Below are 23,986 nucleotides of genomic sequence, written 5' to 3'. Positions count from 1 at the left end.
AACACCACAGGAAAATGTTTCATCTTGGATTTGGTGCCCCTGCACAGTTCTTGCCTTTAGCTGATACCTTGAAGCGCCCCTTCTGTTCCCACTCAGCTTATTTAAAAATGGGTGTGTCACTTCAGTGGATGATATGGACTGGCTCCCTCAACCTGCATTCTGCCCTTCTCTAGGGTGCCTTCCTGTACAGGAGAGGCTAGAACACCAAAACCCGCCATCCTGGCTCCTACGCAGGCCCAACTCTGGATGTGAGATGGCCTCTGTCAGCTAGACACACTCAGGTGAGATTTGGAAGGGCAAAAATCAGGTGAGAGCTCTTTTCTTGCTCTTCTTTGCTTACCTCTCTGCGGCAGGTGAGGTCATGGAAATGTGAGATTTTATTATCTTACAGCAACACCTCCAGTGTCTTCCCACAGCTTTCTCGGGATTGAAGTACAGTTACTGTGGTAACAGGAGCCATGTTGGATTCCCGAATCAGGCATCTATGAAGCCTGCTTCCATGGTGTTGTGGTCCTGAACTCAGTCATTCCAAGTAGTGGCCTCAGAAGGCAGTCCCTTGGCGAGTCAGTTCCATATTGCTATAGAAGGCATTTCTGACGTTCCAGCCTAGAACACGCTCCCTCAGCCCTTTCGAAGATTTTCCGAGCGCCTCAATCTATATAATATACCTCTTCATGTTTAAGATACCTCCAGTGGAGGCACCTGGGTGGCTCCGTCTGTTAGCATCTGCCTTAGGCTCAGGTCAGGATCCCAAGGTCCTGGGATCGAACCCCACATCTGGCTCCTTGTCAGTGGGGAGCCTCCTTCTCCCTCTCCTCTCCACTCATGCTCTGTCACTATTTCTGTCATTCTCTCACAAATAAATAAAAATCTTAAAAAAAGAAAAAAAACAAGGATACCTCTAGTGGTTTCTGTTTCCTGCACTGAACCCTAGCTGGTACAATCAGTAAGATTTTAGAGTACACGGGAATGTTGTGCGTGGACCCTCACGTTCTAATCCAGGGTGTTCTCATTACTACTCCCTTTTCGCTCCATGGTCCTGGCCTGCCCTTCACTGTGATTCCAACCTGATGCCAGGCTAGTAAGATACACAGAACCCAAATTCAGCAGTCCTCTGGCTTTGCTGCTTATTCTAACCTTTGTTCCAAGTCCTTTAGCCTTGGGCATAAGCTCCCCTCTGGAGCTGAGTTTCTACAGTTTCTGAAGAACTAGACTTTTGCTTAATCCCTTGGAAGCTGAGTTCCTGCCTAGATGATTAGAAAATTATCTGGATCTCTGCTCACTGCAAGGGCTCCAGACTGGAAACCACCGCAGGGAGCCATGACGACCAGCATGACTATCCAGGTGGTTAAAATACTGACACAGCTACTATCCTGACATGCCGGTGTTTCCTCACACTTCCCTCCCACCTGGAGGCCCTCCAGGCCCTCTCTCCAATACGTCCTCTCAAGAGTTAATGGTCTGCCCAGCAGGGTCTTCTAGGCACTGGTTCCACAGCCATGGTCAGCCTCAATTCTGATTGGTCTTTGTTCCCAGTTGGTTGTCAAACATTTCGAAGAGCAGCTCTGCATACAAGCCTTTAGTGTCTTTGCTGATTGGGTAATGGTTTTTTAGCTCTATTATTTCTTTGCAGCTGGGATGTTTGCTTTCCATTTACTCCATGAATCTTGACTGTTCAGCTCTGGGGACTATTATTATCCAACTCTGGGTTTTAGATTTCAGTTTCTATTGATGTCCAGGATTTTTATAATATCTATTGCATCCTTCTGACAGATTTTTTAGGTTTGATTAATGTCACTAACTCCTTATTGCTGGAAAGACTCTGAGATTATGGACACCTTATAAAAGCCTCGATTTGGGGCACCTGGGTGGCTCAGTGGGTTAAAGCCTCTGCCTTCGGCTCAGGTCATGGTCCCAGGGTCCTGGGATCAGTCCTGGGATCGGTCCTGGGATTGAGCCCCGTGTCAGGCTCTCTGCTCAATGGGGAGCCTGCTTCCTCCTCTCTCTCTCTGCCGGCCTCTCTGCCTACTTGTGATCTGTCAAATAAATTAAAAAAAAAAAAATAAAATAAAATAAAAGCCTCGATTTTTACCAGCCATTAGTCCCAGGCTTTTTTTTTCCCCTTAAGATTATTTATTTATTTATTTGCCAGACAGAGATCACACCGAGCTGAGTGCCCAATGCAGGGCTCCTCCCCAGGACCCTGGGATCATGATCCGAGCCAAAGGCAGAGGCTTTAACCCACTGAGCCACCCAGGTGCCCCAGTCCCAGGCTCTTGAATCAATCCTATTCTACACTATTTTTATAAGAAATAATATTTTTAAAACATTTTAAATGTTAAAATATGCTTAAATTCTTTAAGCTAAATAAAAGTTTATCTCATGTCCATTATTAAAAAATAAAATTTCTGGTTAAAATTTAGGTCTTCTCTTTAAAAGCTATAATAATTAAATTGTACACCCTTAAATTGAGTTTATCTGTATTATTTTCCTAATAACAGTATTTCCATACTGTTAAAAATCAAGACAATTTGACAAAATTGGTCAAATTCACACTCCACCTCTACAAAAGGTGGCAACTTTTATGTTGCAAAACACATAAAAAAAAAAGTGCCTGGGTGGCTCAGTCGATTAAGTGGCTGCCTTCGGCTTGGGTCATGATTCCAAGGTCCTGGGATTGTACCCCACATCACACTCCCTGCTCAGTGGGGACCTGCTTCTCCCTCTCCCTCTGCCTGCTGCTCTGCCTGCTTGTGCACTCTATCTGTCAAATAAATAAATAAAATCTTTTAAAAAATTAATTTAAAAACTACATTAATTAAAACACACATACTAGGTTTTTCCATCTTATTTGGGTCATTATTCCACCACATAGAGAACCAATAGTTGTTACAAGTTATGTAATTCATAATCCACCTTTTTAAAGTATATTGGTGCTTTTCTTGTAAGGAATCTTGTAAGAAGGGGGTTGCAAGATAAATTCATAAGGGAGAACATTTAAACCAGAAGAAATTCAAAAGGGTGCATATTAAGTTTTTTTCAGAAAGGAAAATCAAGGACATTTTTTAAAAGATTTTATTTATTTATTTGACACAGAGAGCGAGAGAGCTCAGGTAGGCAGAGCAGCAGGCAGAGAGAGGGGTGTAGCGGGGGGGGGGGAGTGGGACCCCCCGCTGAGCAGAGAGCCCAATGTGGGACTTGATCCCAGGACCCTAAGATCATGACCTGAGTTGAAGGCAGAGGCCACTGAGCCACCCAGGTGCCCCAAGGACATGTTTTAAATTAGAAAGAAGAAATCCTTGTGAAAATGTATTAATCTTTGTGAAATGTGTTAATCTGTGCTAGCAAAACAAGGACAAAAATCCAAAAAGAAGACACGGGATACAAGAACACAGTAACTATCCATGACTCCAGTGAGGAACAATGTCAAGATGCGGCCGATTTGGAAGGCATCTATCTCCAGAGGACATAAGTCAGTGGGCTCCCTGTATTCAAAGAATGGAAGTATTTCATGCTATGGATGGGTAAAAGAGGCACATATGTCTTCTCTTCAGTAGGGAAAAAGGAAGGCAATTGAGATTTGTAGGAAAAACAAGTAAAACAAAATCTCAAGAAAGCCATGGTCCAGATATGAAGTAGACTAAAATGGGGCTTGATTTTGATCATGATGGAATTCAAGGAAAGGGACATTTTCTCGTAAGTGGCAGAGGAGGGGGTCAAAAAGTGGACTCGTGACAGGAAATGTTGTCCTAGTGCAGCACTTGTTTCCACACTGAGTAATGTTTACATTGTGATAACAGAGCAAACGCTGCTTACTGCCATTCAAAGTCTAGAGCTGATGAGGGACAAAACACTGAATATTGTTTATAGTTACAGAAGAGAATGTAGTTGCCATTAACCTTGATGTCATAAAATTAAAAGATAGAAAGCAAAAGTGAGGCTGACAGAGGTTGGTTGGAAGGACAGAAGGACAGGTGGGTGTGGTAACAGCTTCGTCTTACCTACAGGGGAGACAAGAGCGATGTAAAAAAAAAAAAAGCTGATCGAACAAGGAACAGTAGCTTATCTTAAGTTATAAAGACTTTCAATATAAGAACTAAAAATAATATACTAAAACTGGAGGGGAGAGAGAATAGCTTAAGTCGTTAAATCTTTACCTTTCAAAGGTAGGAGTAAAGGTCTGCAATTGATACATCAAGAAATATTAACATAGGAGGGGCACCAGGGTGTCTCAGTCAGTTGAGCGTCTGCCTTAGGCTTGGGTCATGGTCTCAGGGCCCTGGGATCAAGCCCCACATCGGGGTCCTTGATCAGCAGGAAGCCTGCTTCTCCCTCTCTCTCTCTGCCTTTGCTCCCACTGCTTGTGCTCTCTGTCAAATAAATAAAATCTTAAAAAAAAAAAAAAGGAAATATTAACATAGGAATATTATTTAGTTATAAAGATGACTATGTGAAAACAAAAATGAATTGCTGTAGAGAAGCAGTACTGGAATGAGTGGGGAAGGAGCAGTAGAGGGGCCGTGGCTTTTTATTGTAAGTCTTCTGGACTGGTTAATTTTTTTTTTTACTAAATATTAATTTAATTCCTAAAACTGTTAATAAAAATAAAAGTGCATTAAATTACAAATGGGCATAATAATTTTTGTTCTTAACATATCAGATGTGGGGGTGCCTGGGTGGCTCAGTGGGTTAATCCTCTGCCTTCGGCTCAGGTCATGATCTCAGGGTCCTGGGATCGAGCCCTGAATTGGGCTCTCTGCTCAGCAGGGAGCCTGCTTCCTCTTCTCTCTCTGCCTGCCTTTCTGTCTACTTGTGATCTCTGTCTATCAAATAAATAAAATCTTTAAATATATTTAAAAAAATCAGAGGTGAGGATAACTGGTAATAGATCTAGAACATTTTAGAAAATATATGATTAAACTTCATCATAAATAAATACTGTTAAATAAGTAATTTGATAAGTTTCTAAAGAATATTAGTACTTGGGGGCAACTGACTGCATGGCTCAGTCGGTTAAGCATCTGCCTTCAGCTCAGGTCATGATCCCTGGGTCCTGGATCCCTGAGCCTGCATAGGGCTCCCTGCTCAGCCAGGAACCTGCTTTTCTCTCTCCTCCCCGTTTGGGCTCTATCTCTGTCTCTCTCTTTCAAATAACTATTTAAAAAAAAGAAGAATATTAATGCTTGTATTCCTTAAGTAATTATCACCTGTTTCCTTACTTCAAAGGTTTCTAGACATGTGAGGTAATCATTGCATATGACACATTAAACATGATTTATTTATTTGAGAGAGAGAAAGCATAAGCAGGGGGAGCGGCAGAGGTAGAGGGAGAGGCAAACTCCTGCTGAGCAGAGAGCCCAATGCAGGGCTCCATCCCAGGACCCTGAGACCATGACCTGAGCAGAAGGCAGGCACTTAACAACTGAGCCACCCAGGGCACCCAGGTGCCCCAAATATGACTTTTTCAAAACTATCTGATGATCTGAGGTTTTCCTACAGATTGATGAAGGCTCTGTGGACATTTCCTTTCCTAGTGAGATATAAAACCAAGTGATGGTGTAAGGGATCTCTCAGCACTTTGTAGCTTCTCCATTTTTTTAAAAAAATGTTTTCAAGTTTTTTTTTAAAGATTTTATTTATTTATTTGACAGAGAGAGATCATAAGTAGGCAGAGAGGCAGGCAGAGAGAGAGGAGGAAGCAGGCTCCCCACTGAGCAGAGAGCCCAATGCAGGACTCGATCCCAGGACCCTGGGATCATGACCTGAGCCGAAGGCAGAGGATTAACCCACTGAGTCACCCAGACACCCTAGCTTCTCCATTTTGGGGGCACCTTCAAGCTTATGCTCCTGGGGAGTAGAGCAGTGATAAGTAACTTCCTACTACTTCGTTTTGCTCAAGCACAAAATAAGCAAAGGAGGACGGGGAGAGATTTATCCTCTCTCATTTGTTGGGACAAGTTGTTTTGCCCTAACAGCTTTAAAATTTTGCACAGCATGTAAACACTTACAAGGCTGGATTTTTTTTTTTTAAGATTTTATTTATTTATTTGGGAGAGAGAGAGCAAAAGTAAGAGGAGAGGCAGAGGGAGAGGGAGAAGCAGACTCCCCACTGAGTGGGGAGCCCGATGCAGGGCTCCATCCCAGGACCTTGAGATCATGACCTGAGCTCGAGATAGACGGTTAACCGTTTAACCAGCTGAGCCACCCAGGTGCCCCACAAGGCTGGATTCTTGTCCATGTATTGAATATCATTTGAATTTTTTGTTTTAAATGAGATTTCCCAAGACATGTCTAAAATGTCATTGAAAATCCTTTCATTATACAAGAAGCCACAAAAATTTTCTTTCAAACTCAATCTCCATTGGATATTGCTTGTTCTTCACTTTCCTGTATCCTAGTTTATCTATAATCTTTTTTTTTTGGTCTGAATTTTTTTAAATTTTTAAATTTTCAAAATTACTTTTCAGTGTACTAGAATTCATTGTTTATGCACTGTACCCAGTGCTCCATGCAATACATGCCCTCCACAATACCCACCACCAGGTTGGCCCAACTTCCCACCTTATCTATAATATTATATAAAAATCTCTCCCTTGCTATATTTTGAAACAAGGGTGGGACACTTACTGTAGCTAGCAATGAACTTCTGGTCCAGTTTTAGTGCATACATAAATGAGAGGAAAACCATAAATAATATTCATAAAATAAGAGCAGCACAAATTTTTGATTGATTAAACAAATATATATTGAATCTTTATTATGTACTAAGCACAATAAGCTATGTACTAGCTGATAAAATTCTATACCAAGATAGGACTAGAAACATTATCCTTACTAGCACTTTAACTGCTTGACATTTTAGAAAATGTATTCACTTTGTGTAGGATTTCTCATCTTTGGCACTATTGACATTTTGGACCAGAGAAGTCTTTGTTGTAGGAGGCTGTCCTATGGATTGTAGGTTTATTTAGTAGAATCTCTGATTTCTCTCTCTCTCTCTCTCTTTTTTTTTAAGATTTTATTTATTTATTTGACAGAGAGAGAGAGATCACAAGTAGGCAGAGAGGCAGACAGAGAGAGAGGAGGAAGCAGGCTCCCCACTGAGCAGAGAGCCTGATGTGGGGCTCGATCCCAGGACCCTGGGACCATGACCTGAGCCAAAGGCAGAGGCTTTAACCCACTGAGCCACCCAGGCGCCCCGCATCTCTGATTTCTAACACTAGATGCCAGTAATAATCCCTCCCCTTTTCACCTTCCTTTCACCCACTAGTGACACCCAAACATGTCTCCAGACTTTGCAAAATATCCGCTAAAGGCAAAATTGTACCTGGTTGAGGATCATTGAGTGTGATTGTATTTGAAAATTAGAACTTATTTAATTTTAGACCCTACGGTGCCAACTTTGTCTACTGCTTACATGACGAATTTGTCTTGCACATCCGAACTTGAGAGGTACAAACCATGATGGGCTCTGAGTCTTAGAGAGGACAAATGAAATCATTAGCTCTGCAATTGATGGCATTTTCAATTAACATATGAATGGTAGAACAAAAATGATATTTTTAGCTTACAGGGGTCTATCTTAAACCATACATGGCTGATAAAAAATGTGGAAATCTAAGTTCTAGGATTTCTCTTGAGTTAACCAGATGGTGTGCTTATCATCTGCCTACAAAAATCTTTCCATTCTTTTCAAATAAAAAGCTATTTTTTACTTTCCACTTCAAGATCATATGTTTTTCAATTCTTTCCAAGTGGAAAAAAATACAGGCTATGTTGGACTCTAAAATAAACTATCACAAGTCCTGGGATTCCTGGGACTTGTGACCATCTAAGGAGAATGCCACTTATGTTCATGATCTTTACCCTCACATTCTTGTATCTTCACATCCCGTAGGTTTCTAATCTATCCTTATAATGGCAGCAAAGCCACATATACTTATGTGACAGACAATATCTAAGCTTTTTTACATACATTAAAATTTTTTCCCCTTTACTGTTGTATAATTGACACACAAAAACTGCACATATTTAATGTATAGTTTGATGAGTTTGCACATATGCATACACCCATGAAACCATTACTATAATCAAGGTAATAAACAAATCAATTTCAGAGAGAAAAGTTGCAAAAATAAGACAAAGAGCTCCTTAATATCTTTTACCCAGATTCGCCAATTGTTAACATTTTAAAATTTATTATATTATATATATTTAATTAATTTATTTATTTGACAGACAGAGATCATATGTAGGCAGAGATGCAGGCAGAGAGAGAAGGAGAAGCAGGCTCCCCACTGAGCAGAGAGTCCGACGCGGGCTCGATCCCAGGACCCTGGGATCATGACCTGAGTCAAAGGCAGAGGCTTTAACCCACTGATCCACCCAGGCACCCCACCAATTTTTAACATTTTACCTTTACTTCTCCCTATTCCCTTCATATGTATCTATAATATGTAATTTTTTTCTTGAACCATTTAAGAGTAAGTTATATTCTATTATTTTATCTTTAAATACCTCAATAGTGAGTTTTTCCTAAAGTCATAGAAACTGTAATTGATGTAATACTATTATCTAATCTATCTAAACATTCAGGTTTCAACATTTGTTCGAAAAATGTCTTCTGAATCAGAAGAACATTCGAGACTATGTGTGCATTCAATTGTCATGCTTCCTTAGCATCCATTCATCTGGCAGTTTCTCAGCCTTTCTCTGTGGTAAATGGCACTGATATTTTTGAAGAGCACAGGTCAGTTGTGTTGTGGACAGTCCCTCAGTTTGGACTTGTCTGATAGCTCCCCATGAGTAGATTCAGACTAAGTGATTTGGCAAGAATACACAGAAGTGATGTTGAGTTTTTTGTTGTTGCTGTTCGGTTTTTTCTTTCCTTTTTTTTTTTTTTTTTTTTTTTTCCGATGCTGAGTTCTCATCAGTGCTTCAAAAGGCATATAATATTGGTTTGCCTCACTATTAATAACATTACCTTTAATATTGGTTAAGTTGGTATCAACCAGATTTCTCCAACTGTCAAGTTATTAGTTTACTCCTTTTACTTAATAGGTGTCTTGTGGAAAGATGGTCTGAGACTATGTAAATATTATTATTCCTCAAACTTTCATCCACTAGTTTTAGCGTCCATAATTATTACTATTATGGTTGCCAAATGATGCTTTCTTATTCCCTCATTTCTTCCACATGACTTTCTACTTTAAAAAATGAACTTTCTCTTTCTCTCTAACTTTACCATTGTGGCCATGTTCTTTTTTTTTTTTTTAAAGAGAGAGAGAAAGAACAAGGGGGGAGAGGCAAGAGAGAATCTTTTTTTAAAAGATATTTTAGAGAGACAGAGTGTGTCTCTCTAAAAGTGGGGTGCGTTCGATTGCATGGCCTGAGCTGAAATCAAGAGTAGGATGCTTAACGGACTAAGCCACCCAGGCACCCCATGGCCCTGTTCTTTACTCAATAGGTTATATCCCTTTTTGTTTGTTTGTTTGTTTGTTTTTGATGTTCAAACTATTCCAGATTTGGTCGATGAGAGCTCCTTCAAATAGGTTCCTGTGACTTTGAAATAGCACAAAAAGATGTTCCAGGGTCATCTTGTATTTTCCCTGCCTCAGACCTTGCAACCATTTCTTCAAGGAGTCTTGGTTCTTTTTAATGGAGAATGGAATTTAGGAGCCAACATCCCAATACTTTGTATACTCAAGGCTACTAGGCTGTATGAGCAAATGGGAAATAGACATATTTATATACACACATGCATACATACACATACACATATTTATATACACACATGCATACATACACATACATCATTTAATTATCATATCCCACCATATAGTATTTCCCGATCATTATAATCCTATAGAGTATCTACTACTTTTATTATTTTCATTTTACAGTTCAAGAAACCGAGGCACAGAAGTTAAGTAACTTGCTGAATGTCTACCAGGTAAGTGATAAGGGTGAGATTGGAAACTGGGTGGTCTGGTGGTCAAATATTTTAGCATAAATATTTGAGGATAAAAGTATTCTCAGAGTTGAGAAGAAAGTTTATACTATATAATCTAAAATACTTATGGGTTGACTTTAATGTCCTATCTGTTTTCCATCGGGGGAAGAAGGGAGTAGGGAAGGTACTGTTGACCTGTGAATCAAATCCACGTTTCAGACTTGGTACAGAATTTTCTCTTACCTCAGAAAAAGTAAAAGTATGCAGTTGTGCTAAATTTACTATGCCTGGTTCTCTCTTCCCCAAGGATGAGTTCAGTCCTTTAAGCATTTGCAGGCCCTCATGGAAATGGGCTTCTGGTGAGCCTGTCCAGCAATCCTGTAAATGTGCTCAGACTTCATCTCGGGCTAAATCGAGGCTCCATCTCCTGCTGCTTATTCACACTTCAAGGTATGCAGGAAAAGTAAGAAGATTAGTGTATTTTTTAAAGTGGAGCATGAAGAGGATCATGGATGTTTAGAGAAATTTATTACTTTAAAAATGAATCGGGGGCGCCTGGGTGGCTCAGTGGGTTAAGCCGCTGCCTTCGGCTCAGGTCATGATCTCAGGGTCCTGGGATCGAGTCCCGCATCGGGCTCTCTGCTCAGCAGGGAGCCTGCTTCCCTCTCTCTCTCTGCCTGCCTCTCTGACTACTTGTGATTTCTCTCTGTCAAATAAATAAATAAAATCTTTAAAAAAAAATGAACCGGGAAATACTATATGGTGGGATATGGGAAAGTTTTTATTATCTATCCAGAGAACATTTGCCTTGCTCATGATTATATTTCTCTAAAGGAAGCAAAAATATTAAGAATGACTTGTAAGCCAAGCTGAATTATGATCAGAAAGATAGATTTATATCATGACACCAGTGTGAATTTATCCTTGGAAGATACTATAACAGCAAAAGGAACGATGTTGAACATACATTAGACATATACCCTAAACTTTGGAAGTGATATGAAAAATTTTATTATTCTTTTTAAAGATTTAATTTATTTATTTGACAGAGACAGATCACAAGTAGGCAGAGAGGCAGGCAGAGAGACTGAGAGGAGGAAGCAGGCTCCCTGCTGAGCAGAGAGCCCGATGCAGGACTCGATCCCAGGACCCTGAGATCATGACCTGAGCTGAAGGCAGCGGCTTAACCCACTGAGCCACCCAGGCGCCCGAAAAATTTTATTTTTTATTTAAAAGATTTTATTTACTTATTTATCACAGAAAGAGAGAGAGAGAGAGAGAGAGAGAATATGAGTGCACAGAAGCAGAGAGGAGGGTCAGAGAGAGAGAGAGAGAAGCAGACTCTCCACTGAACAGGGAGCTCAATGTGGGGCTAGATCCCAGGACCCTGAGATCATGACCCGAGCCAAAGGCAGACACCCAACCGACTAAGCAACCCAGGCTCCCCCAAAAGAGTTGTCTTTTAGAACAAGATTAAAGCACACATGAAAGAAAACTGACATTTAACTATACTAAAGTTTTAAAATTCTATACATTCAAATATGCCATAAGCAAAATAAAAAGACAAGCTGCAGATTGGAAGAATATATTTGCAAATGTAAGCCAACGACAAGGAATTCATTTTTTTTTTTTAACATTTTATTTATTTGAGAGAAGGAAAGAGCATGCACACAAGTCGGGGGAGGGGGCAGAGGGAGAGGGAGAAGCAGACTCCCTGCCGAGCAGAAAGCCCGATGCCTGGTTTGATCCCAGGACCCTGAGATCATGACTTGAGCCAAAGGCAGAGGCTTAACTGACTGAGCCACCCAGGCGCCCCAAGGAATTAATTTCTTGAACACATAAAGAACTGCTATAAATCAGTATCAAAAAAAGACAACCCAATATTGTAAAATAAAAATAATGATGATGACGACAGAGAGTATGATCAAGCACAAGAGCCCTTTACAGAATAGGAAACCAGAACAGCTAACAAGCATATGAAAAATGCTCCACTTCATTGGTAATCAGGGACATTAAAACCACAATGAAATACCATTACCTTGGCAAAAGCTAAGAATTCTGGACATGTTAAGCATTGGTAAAGATGTGAAGCAAAAGGTAAGCTGGTGTATGGGCGTCTCAACTATGGAGACCAATTTACGGCTGATAATGAATTAGAAGGTGTTCATGCCCTAGGAACCAGCAATTCTACTCCTAGGTCAAGTTTCCTGTAGAGAAATGTTCCTTCAGTCAACAAGGCACTATGGAAAAGAATGTTCATAGCTACATCGTATGTAATACCTGGTAATACATACTTGGTTACAAGCTACCCCATCCACTGGAGAAAGGGTGAGTAGGATGTGGTTTACTCATTCAAGGAAATTCTCTACAGCAGCGAAAATGTGAATCTGCAGCTGTCTCCCCACAGATGAAGTGGATGCAGAGGAATACACACCAGAAGATACTACCGACATACAAACTTAAAACACACAAAACAATCATACATACACTGCTCAAGGATACATACATATGTAGTAAAATTGTAACGAAATGCATGGAAATGAGAACCACAAAATTTAGGAAGAGTCTTCATTTCTGTTGGGAGGAAAAGTAAGGAAAATATGATTATGGAATACAAACTGTTAGTAATGCTTTACTTCTTAAACTTTAGTTTTTATTTTTTTAAAAGATTTTTTATTTATTTGACATAGTGGGAGAGAGCGTGAGAGAAAGCACAAGCAGAGGAAGGAGCAGAGGGAGAGGGAGAAGCAGGCTCCCCATTGAGCAGGGATCCCGACATGGGGTTCAATCCCAGAACCTCATGATCATGACCTGAGCTGAAGGCAGAACCACCCAGGACCCCGTATTTTTTTTTTTTTTTTAACACAGGTGCTGATTACATTAATGTGCACATCTTTTTTTGTAAGTCTGAAATGTCTCATAGTATATTTAAAAGAAATATCACCTTTGTCTTATTTTCCTGACTAACTTCTCATGATAGAAACGTATTTCCTCATTTTGATAGAGAGGTATCACCTATTTTCCAATCAAGACTTTATGTTCCAGAATTGGGGTTCTTCCCCACTGGTTATTTGTAGAGAGTGGGGTATGATGCAGCTCCTTTGTATTTCAGGAGTTGTCATGGAAGAAAATTCTTCCAGTACTTTGTTGAAAAGGAATTAACCTGGTGATGACGATGGAACAGGGATGTGGAAGATACTGGTGCTTGGGATGGAAAAAGGAGTAGCCTGGTTAGAATAAAAGGAGTCCCAGGGACTGGGAAAGGGATTGGGTTTGGGGGAGTTTTCTTAAGAGGGCTGGATGTGTCAGGACACCTTGGTTAAGTATCTGACTCTTGATTCTGGCTCAGGTCATGATCTCAGGGCTGTGAGATCGAGCCCCACATTGAGCACACCCTGGGTGTGGAACCTGCTTAAGATGATCTCTCCTTCTCCCTGTGCCCCTTTCCCACTTCCAAAAAAGAAGAAGAAGAAGAAGAAAAGAGGTTTGGATGTGTCTCTTTAATGTGTCTGTGTCCAGAGTGGCCAAGGCTGGCATAAGTGCAGGGCCCTGAGAGCAAAGTGGAGGTTTCTGTGCTGTGCCAGCCTGTGGTCAGTGGGAAGATGGCAGTGAGGGCATTTGATGAACTTTTCAGAGCAACAGGGCCTGATGAACGACCACCCCCCAACAACAGCATTCTCTAAAAGAAGCAATGGGAACAATGGAAAACTCAAAAAACCACAGAAGAAAGATCCTTGGCAGCCAGTAAGATCAGGGGTTCTCGTAAGATCCAGTGAAGGGGTTAGAAAATCCCATATTCCACCCATACTGGAAGTCCTTTAGCCAGGCCTGAGGAAGCTCAAGGTTAGATTTAATTTAGAAAAACAGAGAAATATGATGTTTCTTGCACCTTAATGAATACACATTAAATTAGTATTAGAGAGCTACCACACTGAATAAGCAAAGGCTGGAGATTATTAGGAAAAGGTCCAAATACAGAGAAGATAGTGCAGACTTAGAAGGTAACAGGAAGGAAACAGCTAGGAGTCTCTTTTTCCTAGTTTCTCAAGGGAAGAAAATAACCTCCAAAGCACCAGGCCAGACCAATAGTAAAACAAGAAAATTTAGGTTCATAATAAGAGAACTTGTGTAACCAACGTGTTAGATAAACCAATCAGCTGGGCATCGCTGTGATTCAGCTTCCAAAAAATAAACCCTGTAGCCGACTGAAGCCAGACTTCTGAGAGTCAGATGACCAGAGAGAGAGAAATCCCACTGGGTGCCAGTTAGAAAACATCCAGGTTTGAGGAACAGTAACTAGCCAAAAAATACTCAGGAGTGAGTGGAGCTTTCAGGTAACCGTATTCTGTGACAAGCTGTTCACAAGTATGATAACACACTTACAGAAAGATTTGCATTCCCTATGCTTTAAAAAGGTAAATGTTATATAACTATTTTCTCTAATATAGGTTTCTGAAAATCAATGAACACTAAAGTATACTTAGAATAAGATTGTACAAAAGTTACTTTAAAAATCCATGTTTTAAGACTACGAACAGGAAAGAAAGCATATTGGGGTTCTCCAGAGAAATAGAACCAATAGTAAATATATAAATGTATAAATATATATATGTATAATACATATGCAAAGAATTTTATTATAAGGAATTAGCTCACATGGTTAGAGGCTGACAAGTCCAAAGATACGCAGGTTAAGTAGGCAGGCCGGAGATGCAGGAGAGCCAATGGTATAGTTCCAGTCCAGACGCTGGCAGGCTTGAAACCCAGGAAGAGTTGAGTCCAGAGGCAGGAAAAAAAAAGATGTTCCAGCTCGAAGGCAGTCAGCCATGAGGAATTTCTCTCTTGGGGGGTGGGAAGGAGGGTCAGCTTTTTTGTTGTATTCAGGCCTTCAGGTTGACGTCCACTCACCTTATGGAGGGCAATCTGTTTTACTCGGTCTACTTATTTGAATATTAATCTCATCCAAAACACTCATAGAAAACCCCCAAATAATGTTTGATCAAATATCTTTTAGTAAGGCCAATTTTTTTTTTTTTTAAGATTTTATTTTTTTTTATTTGACAGAGAGAGAGGGAACATAAGCAGGGGGAGTGGGAGAGGGAGAAGCAGGCTTCCCGCCAAGCAGGGACCCCGACTTAATCCCAGGACCCTGGGATCATGACCTGAGCTGAAGGCAGATGCTCAACGACTGAACCACCCAGCTACCCAGTAAGGCCAAATTTCTAAAAATATTTTCATATTTTTAGAACCATCCAGGGGAACCATCCAGGGGCGCCTGGGTGGTTCAGTGGGTTAAAGCCTCTGCTTTGGGCTTGGGACATGATACCACGATCCTGGGCTGGAGCTGCATCCGGCATTCTGCTCAGCAGGGAGCCTGCTTCCTCCTCTCTCTCTGCCTGCCTCTCTGCCTCCTTGTGATCTCTGTCAAATAAATAAATAAATAAATAAAATCTTAAAAAATATATTCATATTCTAAATGTTTGCTCTGATTTCCAGATTTCGAATAAAGAAACCAAGCGAGGCTTGGTATGATTTTCAAATCACCTTTGTAGTTCTGAAACTATAGCCTGCCTTTGAAGCCAAAACGTAAATCCAATTACCATTATTATCATAATTCTGAGCTCTTCTGATATTAACTTTCTCAGAAAATTTTACCTTTGTTTGTAAATTTATGATAGTAAATATACAGTTTATTGGGAAAATAAAGTGATTCTTTTTTTATATCTTTACTGCATTATTTAGACATACTCAAGTGTACTGACTTTTGTCAATTTAAGACACCTAGAAGTTTTTCTAAACTTTGGCTATAATTTCAGATTTCTTCTCTAGCATTTCATAATACTGTCTGTTCAAAATGCAATATAGTTCTTATTGGAATCATATTCCTTGGAACGCCTACAATAAAGTTTGGTATTTTCCCCCAGATGTTACTTTCAGCTCCATAGCAGCAATGAAAGCCATTAAACTATTTTAAAAATTGTGATATTTTGCCTTTTAAGTAAAGTACAGAGACACTTTTATGTGTAACAATTGAAGCTTTGAGGTAATGATTGAAATTTACATTCTTCTTTTTGTCAGATATGTTTTATAAGTGAGACCATAAGTCTAAATTACAAAGTCTGTATTAATAAGTTTTATTAAACATTTCATGCCTAAAATTTCTTCTTTGTACTTAACATTAACACACAGTAGTTAGCTCACATGGTTAGAGGTGAATGGTACTTTTAAAATATTTTTTCTTTGATCAATTGGAACTCTCAGGTGAAATTTATATAAAACACTACTTCAAATTCCTTATTGTTGAAAATGATATATGGTCTTTTTAATCTTCTCATTGATGACTGCAAATCTTTGAACTATGCGCTTTAAGCAAGAATGATTGCTTTTTGGTTGAAGTCTGAGTTAGCACTTCCCAACTTCAGCACATTTCTGATCACTGTTTGCATTCATCCTTCACATCACCTGCAAAAAGTCGTGTTTTCATTTCAGAAATGAAAATCACTTGTTTTATTTTATATTAATTCTTACACAGTATCCAAAGACATTTCAGGATGTTTCAAGAAATGTTCTAAGCTAAAGTTCATTATCATATTTTTCCACAGTTTTAGAATGTGAACATTTATGACATTTAAAAGAAATGTTAAGAAGCTTACCAACATTTTGCTGACACTTCTTTCTGGGTGTTCCCCCCCCCCCCCCCCTCCAATTTACAAGGTTCAAACACAGTATCCTTATACAAAGTATGCATGTGGGGTGCCTGGGTGGCTCAGTCATCAGGTGTCTGCCTTCGGCCCAGGTCATGATCCCAGGGTCCTGGGATTGAGCCCCACATCGGGCTCCCTGCTTAGTGGGAAGCCTGCTGCTCCCTCTCCCATTTCCCCTGCTTGTGTTCCCTCTCTCACTGTCTGTCAAATAAATAAATAAAATCTTTAAAAACAAGTATGCATGTTACAAGTGTACAGCTTGATAAATTTTCACAAACTGAACACACCCATATAATTACCACCCAGATTAAGAAATAGAACAGCATCCTAGATGCCTAAATCCTGAACCCTCTTTCAGTCACTTCCTCCCCACCGGAGAGTAACCAACATCCTGTTTTTGTACTTTACATAAATAGAACCATAAAGCATGTATTATTTTGTGTTTGGCTTCTTTGGCTAAGCATTCGGTTTTTGAACTCATCTGTGATTTCACATGTAGTTCTAGACCTTTCAATCTAATTATATTCTATTGTGTGAGAGTGCCAGAATGTGTCTATTTGTGTTGTTTCCAGTTTTGTGTGTCATTAATGGTGCTGTTATACTTACTTTGACCAATATATTACCTAATAACCACAGGTGCTCCTTAAGTTTAAATAAAATTAAGTTGAAAATGAGGGGCTCCTGCCTGATTCAGTAGGTAGAGCATGGGACTCTTGATCTAAAGGTCGTTGAGTTCAAGTGCTCATGTTGGGCAGAGAGCTTACTCAAAAAAATAATAGTAACTCTCTCAGTTGATTTAGTCACATTCCAAGTACTCAAAACCCACACACCTGCTGTGTAGATAACAAAGACTACAGACTACTTCCATCATTGTGCCAAGTTCCATCACACAGTGCTGAATTCATGTGTTGGTGTGCATACGGAATTGCTGGGCCACAGAATATGCACATGTTCCGGTGTCAAACAGTTTTGGGGTATCCATTATTTATATTTTGTTATAAATTCTCCTATTTTTTTTAAAAGACTTTATTTATTTGACAGAGATAACAAGTAGGCAGAGAGGTGGGGGGTGGTGGAGAGAAGAAAGCAGGCTCCCTGCTGAGCAGAGAGCTGGATGTGGAGCTCGATCCCAGGACCCTGGGATCATGACCTGAGCCGAAGGCAGAGGCCTCAATCCACTGAGCCACCCAGGCGCCCCATAAATTCTATTTTAAAATACTAAATGTATTTACTTCTCGCCTAAGAATTACAACGCACTAAAAGTAAAACCAAATTAAAACCAAACTATTTAGAAGTAGCAATTGCTGGGGCATGAAGTTTCACAGGTCAAGCAAAATGTAGCAACATTATTTACCAAGACAAAGACCATGCCAAAAATGTTGCAAATGTTTCTCCTATGCCATTACAACAAAAGGTCCATTACCAATGAATGTCACAATAGGACTAATAAATCTTTACCAGGATTTACCTAATTAACTTCAGTGCTAATGTAGTAACAGTAATACTACTTACCAATGCTAGCATGCATTTCAATATTTCAGCAATTTAGACAGCCATGCTCATGTTTATCAGTTAAATCAGATCTGCACATAATCTGAACTAACACTGGATATTACCAATCTTTTTAAGTTTAGGCAATCAGAGGGGCCAATGTTGCTACTGTTTAAACTGCATTTAATCACAAATGAATTTGTACATTTGTACATATGCATTGGTCTTATTTTTAAATTATTTCTCCCCTCTTGGATTGCTCATTTATATCCCTTGCTCATTTTAATTATATTCTTTTACTATTACATATTACATAATACATAATTGCCCTTATATATCCTTTGAACATTTTAAATAACTAGTTAATTTTTTTTTATTAAGGAAATTAGTCATTTGTCTATGTAAGTCTTATAAACATTTCTCCTCAACTTGTAATTTATCTTTTTTTTTTCTTTTTTAAGATTATATTTACTTGAGAGAGAGACCATACAAGCAGGGAGTGCGGCAGAGGGAGTGGGAGAAACAGGTTCCTGACTGAGCAGGAAGCCCAGACACACCTTGATCCCAGGACCCAGGGATCATGACCTAAGCCTAAGGCAAACGCTTAACTGAGCCACTATCCTTATTTATAGAATAATTTTAAATGCCATGTAGCCAACTTTCTTAATCTCTTCCTTTTTGGTTTTTGTGTTTTATGCCATCATGCTTTGAAAACCTTAATTTTTCTGGGGCGCCTGGGTGGCTCAGTGGGTTAAGCCGCTGCCTTCAGCTCAGGTCATGATCTCAGGGTCCTGGGATCGAGTCCCGCATCGGGCTCTCTGCTCAGTGGGGAGCCTGCTTCCTCCTCTCTCTGTCTGCCTCTCTGCCTACTTGTGATCTCTCTCTGTCAAATAAATAAATAAAATCTTAAAAAAAAAAAAAAGAAAACCTTAATTTCTCAAAGAATTCTATGAAAAATTAAATCCTGTTTTTTTTTTCTTGCTTTTGTTTTTAAAATATTTGATAGATCTGTAATTTACTTTGGCATAAAAAGTGAGGTGCAGATCCAGCTTTGTATCTTTCCAAGTGGCCTGCCATGTCTTTCTAAGACACTGCTATTTACCTACCTGGCATCCATTTTCCCTTTACTAACTGAACTGTGACTTTGTTTAGAGCAAGTAATTTGCCCAGCTTAAAATAGCATCCCAGACTCTTGCAGCAAGGGTATCCAAGGGATGCAGCTCTATACCAAGATATAAGGGGAAGTCATGGAGTGCCATTTCTAAATAAGGGCAACTTTGACTGACATGATCATTTTGGCCTCTTTCACCTTTCTTTCTGCTAGGAATCTAGATGTAATACCTAATATGAAGCACCTACCTTGATACAATGAAAATGAAAGCCACACACCCAAAATGGCTCAACAAGAAGATAAAACAGCCTGAGTTATTGATGACATTAAGTTGCCATATTAGTCCTGGATTATATATCCTTGGATTTCTTAAGTGAGAAATATAAACTCCTATTTAATGAAGCCATTGATCATAGGGTTGCTTCTTATAACCACATATGTTCTTATCTGATGCAGTACTCCCACTTATTTAATAATTCATATCCCTCTAATAATTTCTACATTCAACGTGGGGCTCAAACTCACAACCCCAAGGGGGTGGCTCAGTTGGCTAAGCATCCAACTCTTGCTTTTGGCTCAGGTCATGATCTCGGGGTCCTGGGATGGAGCCCCAAGTGAGACTCCCTGCTCAGCATGGAGTGTGCTTGTCTCTCTCTCTCTGCTTCTCCCCCTGCTTGCATTCTCTCTCTCACTTTGTCTTTGCCTCTCTCAAGTAAATAAATAAAAATAATAATAATAATAATAAAAAAACAAATTCACAACCCGAGATCAAGAGTTGCATGCTTTTCTGACTGGGCTAGCCAGGCACCCTGATAATGCATCTTTTTGTATAAATTTGACATGCTACCATTATCATATACTAATTTTCCACATATAATTGGATCTGTTACTGGAAATGCTATTAATCTAAATTACTTCAGTATTATTAATAGCTAACATATAAGCTAATGTTTATTGAATACCAGGACAATTCAAAGGATGACAACCCTTTGAGCTTTAATTATTTAATATTAATGTGTAGTACTTGAAAGCCTAAAACTAACAGTGGACTTTAAAAAGTGGAAAAGAAAGGATTAAAGGATTAAAAAGGAAAGCAAAGATGTTTCCATTATTTTTATGATGGACTATGGTAAAAGGCAACTACACCTATGCTGCTAAGTGGCAACACTGTTATGCCATGCTGTAATGAAAAACACTAGGTTTGAGGTTTGGAGACAAACTTTTTTTTTTTTAATTTTTATAAACATGTAATATATTTTTATCCCCAGGGGTACAGGTCTGTGAATCGCCAGGTTTACACACTTCACAGCACCCACCATAGCACATACCCTCCCCAATGTCCATAACCCCACCCTTCTCCCTACCCCTCTCCCCCCAGCAACCCTCAGTCTGTTTTGTGAGATTAAGAGTCACTTTTGGTTTGTGGAGACAAACTCTTAACTGGTCGGTCAACAGTGTTATTTCAGACACTAATTTCCTCATCTGTATAATGAGAAATGATTATACTCATTAGATGATCTCTAAGGTTTTGCCGAACTCTAACACTTTTTTTTTTTTAAGATTTTATTTATTTATTTGACAGAGATCACAAGCAGGCAGAGAGAGAGAGGGGGAATCAGGCTCCCCACTGAGCAGTGAGCCCGACGACGTGGGGCTCAATCCCAGGACCCCAGGATCATGACCTGAGCCGAAGGCAGAGGCTTTAACCTGCTAAGCCACCCAGGCGCCCCTGACTCTAACACTCTTAAAGACTCATGATTAAGGCTTTGAAATTCACTGGATGTGGATCTGAGTTCAGGATTCAACGATCAGGTTTATGTATGCATTCAAAAAGTACTCGGGATAAACTGATTAACATGTCAGAAAATGTCCTATCCCAGTGAAGCTTGCATTACTGTGGAGAATAACAATAATAATAAAGATGGGAAGTAATAATTTACCTCTGTTAAAATGTGTCGCCTGTCTAAAACAATTTAAAAAAATATAAGACTGCATTGTAACACACACACACAGAGAAGACATAAAACATAACAGCTTAATGATATATGATATTAAAAACCAAACACCCATGAAAGGAGTCCTTCTCATGACTCCAAATACAAACCTTCTCCTTCCCCATTAAGGGTAACCACTATTAACCTTTTATAGCGGTCACTTTATTTTTTATAAAAATGACTTGGCCAATTGGATTGTGGTAATGGTTGTACAACTATACAAACTTACTAAAAATTATCAAACTGTATACTTACGATGGATGAACTTTGTGGTGTGCAATATTCCTCATTAAAACTGTTTAAAAAAGACTTTGCACCTCAGTATGTATCTCTAAACGCTATTGCTTAATTTTGCCTGTGTTTGAACTTCATATAAATGGAGTAATACAGGGTAAGTTCTTTGGCTTCTCCTTTGTTCACCCATAATGATTGTGAAACTCTCCACGTTACATATGGTTTTAGTCATTCATTTTCATCGTGTAACATTTCATTGTGTTACACCTATATATCCACTCTATGTTGATGGACATGCTGTTTCCAATTTTTGGCTATTATGAATCATGTTACTACGTGCATGTCTCTTGTGGCATATGTATATGCATTTCTGTTGGGTATATATCGAGAATAGAATTGTGTATCTTAGCTTTTAATATTAAAAACACGTTTCTGATACTGTACTTCTTAACAAAAGCCATGACAAGGAAAACATGGCTTAGAATGTCAGATATGGACTACTGCCAATTTAACCTGTTCAATTTCATGAACTACTGAACTTCAGCCAAATGAGTTTTCATTTCCTTCTACATACCTACTATTCTCTGTCTAAATAGTCTTCCCTCCTATCTCTGCCTAGTTGACTTCTTTTTTTTTGAAGATTTTATTTATTTATTTGAGAGAGAGAGAGAGAGAGAGAGACAGCAAGAGAGGGAATACAAGCAGGACGAGTAGGAGAGGGAGAAGCAGGCTTCTCGCTGGGCAGGGAGCCTGATGTGGGGCTCGATCCCAGGACTCTGGGATCATGACCTGAGCCAAAGGCAGATGCTTAATGACTGAGCCACCCAGGTGCCCCTGCCTAGTTAACTTTTACTTATCCCTAAGATTTTAGCTTGAGCATCATGGCTTTTCTTCAATGATAGATTCTCTTGCTTTCTCAGACCTATACTTCTTATTTCTCCACTTGCTGCAATTGTTTTACAACTGTGAAACTAACTGGCGATCTCTCCAACAATACTGCCCCCTTAAAGTCAAGGTGTGCATAGGTGGTTTCTGCATCACAGTATCCTTGCACTTAGCACAGCACCAAATAGGTCAAAGAACTCAATAAGTACTTGATGCATATCTACCTTCTCTTCACAGTCAGGGTACCAATTCAAATGTTGTTTCTTCTGAATGTTTTGTTCTTGGGGCCACCACCGATACCATCCTTTGAAAATAAAGTTTTATTATGCAAAAGATTGTCCTAAGTCCCATGGGCCAAAGAAAATTGAATATGAGGGACTTAGCACCTAGACCCATCATCATAGAGAATAATTCTGCATAAAGCTTAGAAAACATGGGAGTGTTTACCATTTGATAAGCATACTATTTAAGTGATACTTCACATAGCAACTGATTAATTTCACAAAGGTGAGCAGAGTCATAATAAAATCAAGCAAAAAGAGGGAATTTCAATCATTTACTTTCAACATAATGTGAACAGCAGCAATCTACTTTTCTATATCACCAGAAGACAGATTTCTCCCATAACCAGTCATTCTGTGTAATTAATCCTGTATAAATACTTTGGTATTTTGACATCAGTAAAGTCTGCTTGTTCAGTTTTTAATAAAAATTGCTCAGTGGCAACTATTGTAGAAAATCCAAGGTTTCTGTTCTTGATACATCTAATTTACTTATATTCCAAGTGTTAATTTAATAGAACTATTACAGGTAGCAAAGTTTACTTCCCCATTATATTAATAACCTTCATATGCTCTAATTATAAGTTAAATGTAAAAATTGTACAAAAAGTATTTTTCCTACCAATACCTAACTTATAAGAAAATCTCAGTGACAGCATTTGTATAGCTCCGAATGGTCTAGAAAGGATGTTGAAGAAATTTTTTTCAAGCCCTTGCAAACTATTAATATCTTCTAAGTAAAAACTTGTGGATACTAAAACTGAAAATAACTGAAACTGAAACTAAGTAAAGTTAAAACCAGAGTCACTACCAACATACAGTGTTTAAGACTGGGAATTATTTTACTAGTGCCATTAAAAAATTTTTTGGGGGGGCTGTCTGGGTGGCTCAGTGGTGGTGCCTCTGCCTTCGGCTCAGGTCATGATCTCAGGGTCTTAGGATCAAGTCCTGCATTAGGCTCTCTGCTCAGTGTGAAGCCTGTTTCCCCCTCTCCGCCTGACTCTCTGCCTACTTATGATCTCTCTTTCTTTCTGTCAAATAAAATCTTAAAATAAATTTTTTTTTAAGATTTTATTTATTTATTTGACAGAGTGAGATCACAAGCAGGCAGAGAGGCAGGGAGAGAGAGAGGAGAAAGCAGGCTCCCTGCTGAGCAGAGAGCCCAATGCGGGGCTCGATCTCAGGACACTGAGATCATGACCCGAGCTGAAGGCAGAGGCTTTAACCCACTGAGCCACCCAGGCGCCCCCAATTTTTTTTTTTTTTTGGAGAGAGAGTGCGCATGCATGCAGGGAAAAGGGGTGGAGGGAGAGAGAGGGAACCTCAAGCAGACT

The 23,986-nt window shown here is 39.4% G+C and overlaps 1 protein-coding gene and 2 long non-coding RNA genes across 3 annotated transcripts in view; 1 reads left to right on the top strand and 2 right to left on the bottom strand.

The window, feature by feature from the left end:
* The first annotated feature begins 166 nt into the window (after window positions 1-166).
* LOC309871857 lies at window positions 167-21,561 on the top strand. The gene is made up of 3 exons (XR_014315526.1): window positions 167-281; window positions 9,903-9,952; window positions 20,841-21,561. It is a non-coding gene; the product is annotated as an uncharacterized lncRNA (long non-coding RNA).
* Window positions 14,565-23,986, bottom strand: part of YIPF4 (Yip1 domain family member 4) — a 41,534-nt gene continuing 32,112 nt past the window's right edge. Inside the window, exon 6 of the mRNA XM_082745285.1 lies at window positions 14,565-16,414. Within this exon, the coding sequence (XP_082601411.1) occupies window positions 16,406-16,414 (9 nt within the window). The 3' untranslated portion in view covers window positions 14,565-16,405. The remainder of the gene's footprint in view (window positions 16,415-23,986) is intronic.
* On the bottom strand, window positions 18,565-20,846 carry LOC309871856. The gene is made up of 2 exons (XR_014315525.1): window positions 19,076-20,846; window positions 18,565-18,862 (listed from the first exon to the last, which is right to left on the bottom strand). It is a non-coding gene; the product is annotated as an uncharacterized lncRNA (long non-coding RNA).

Source organism: Mustela nivalis, assembly GCF_964662115.1.
Source record: "Mustela nivalis genome assembly, chromosome: 8".
Classification (NCBI taxonomy): Eukaryota; Metazoa; Chordata; class Mammalia; order Carnivora; family Mustelidae; genus Mustela; species Mustela nivalis.
Note: the sequence above shows the minus strand (reverse complement) of the source record. Positions and strands in the feature narration are given on the sequence as shown.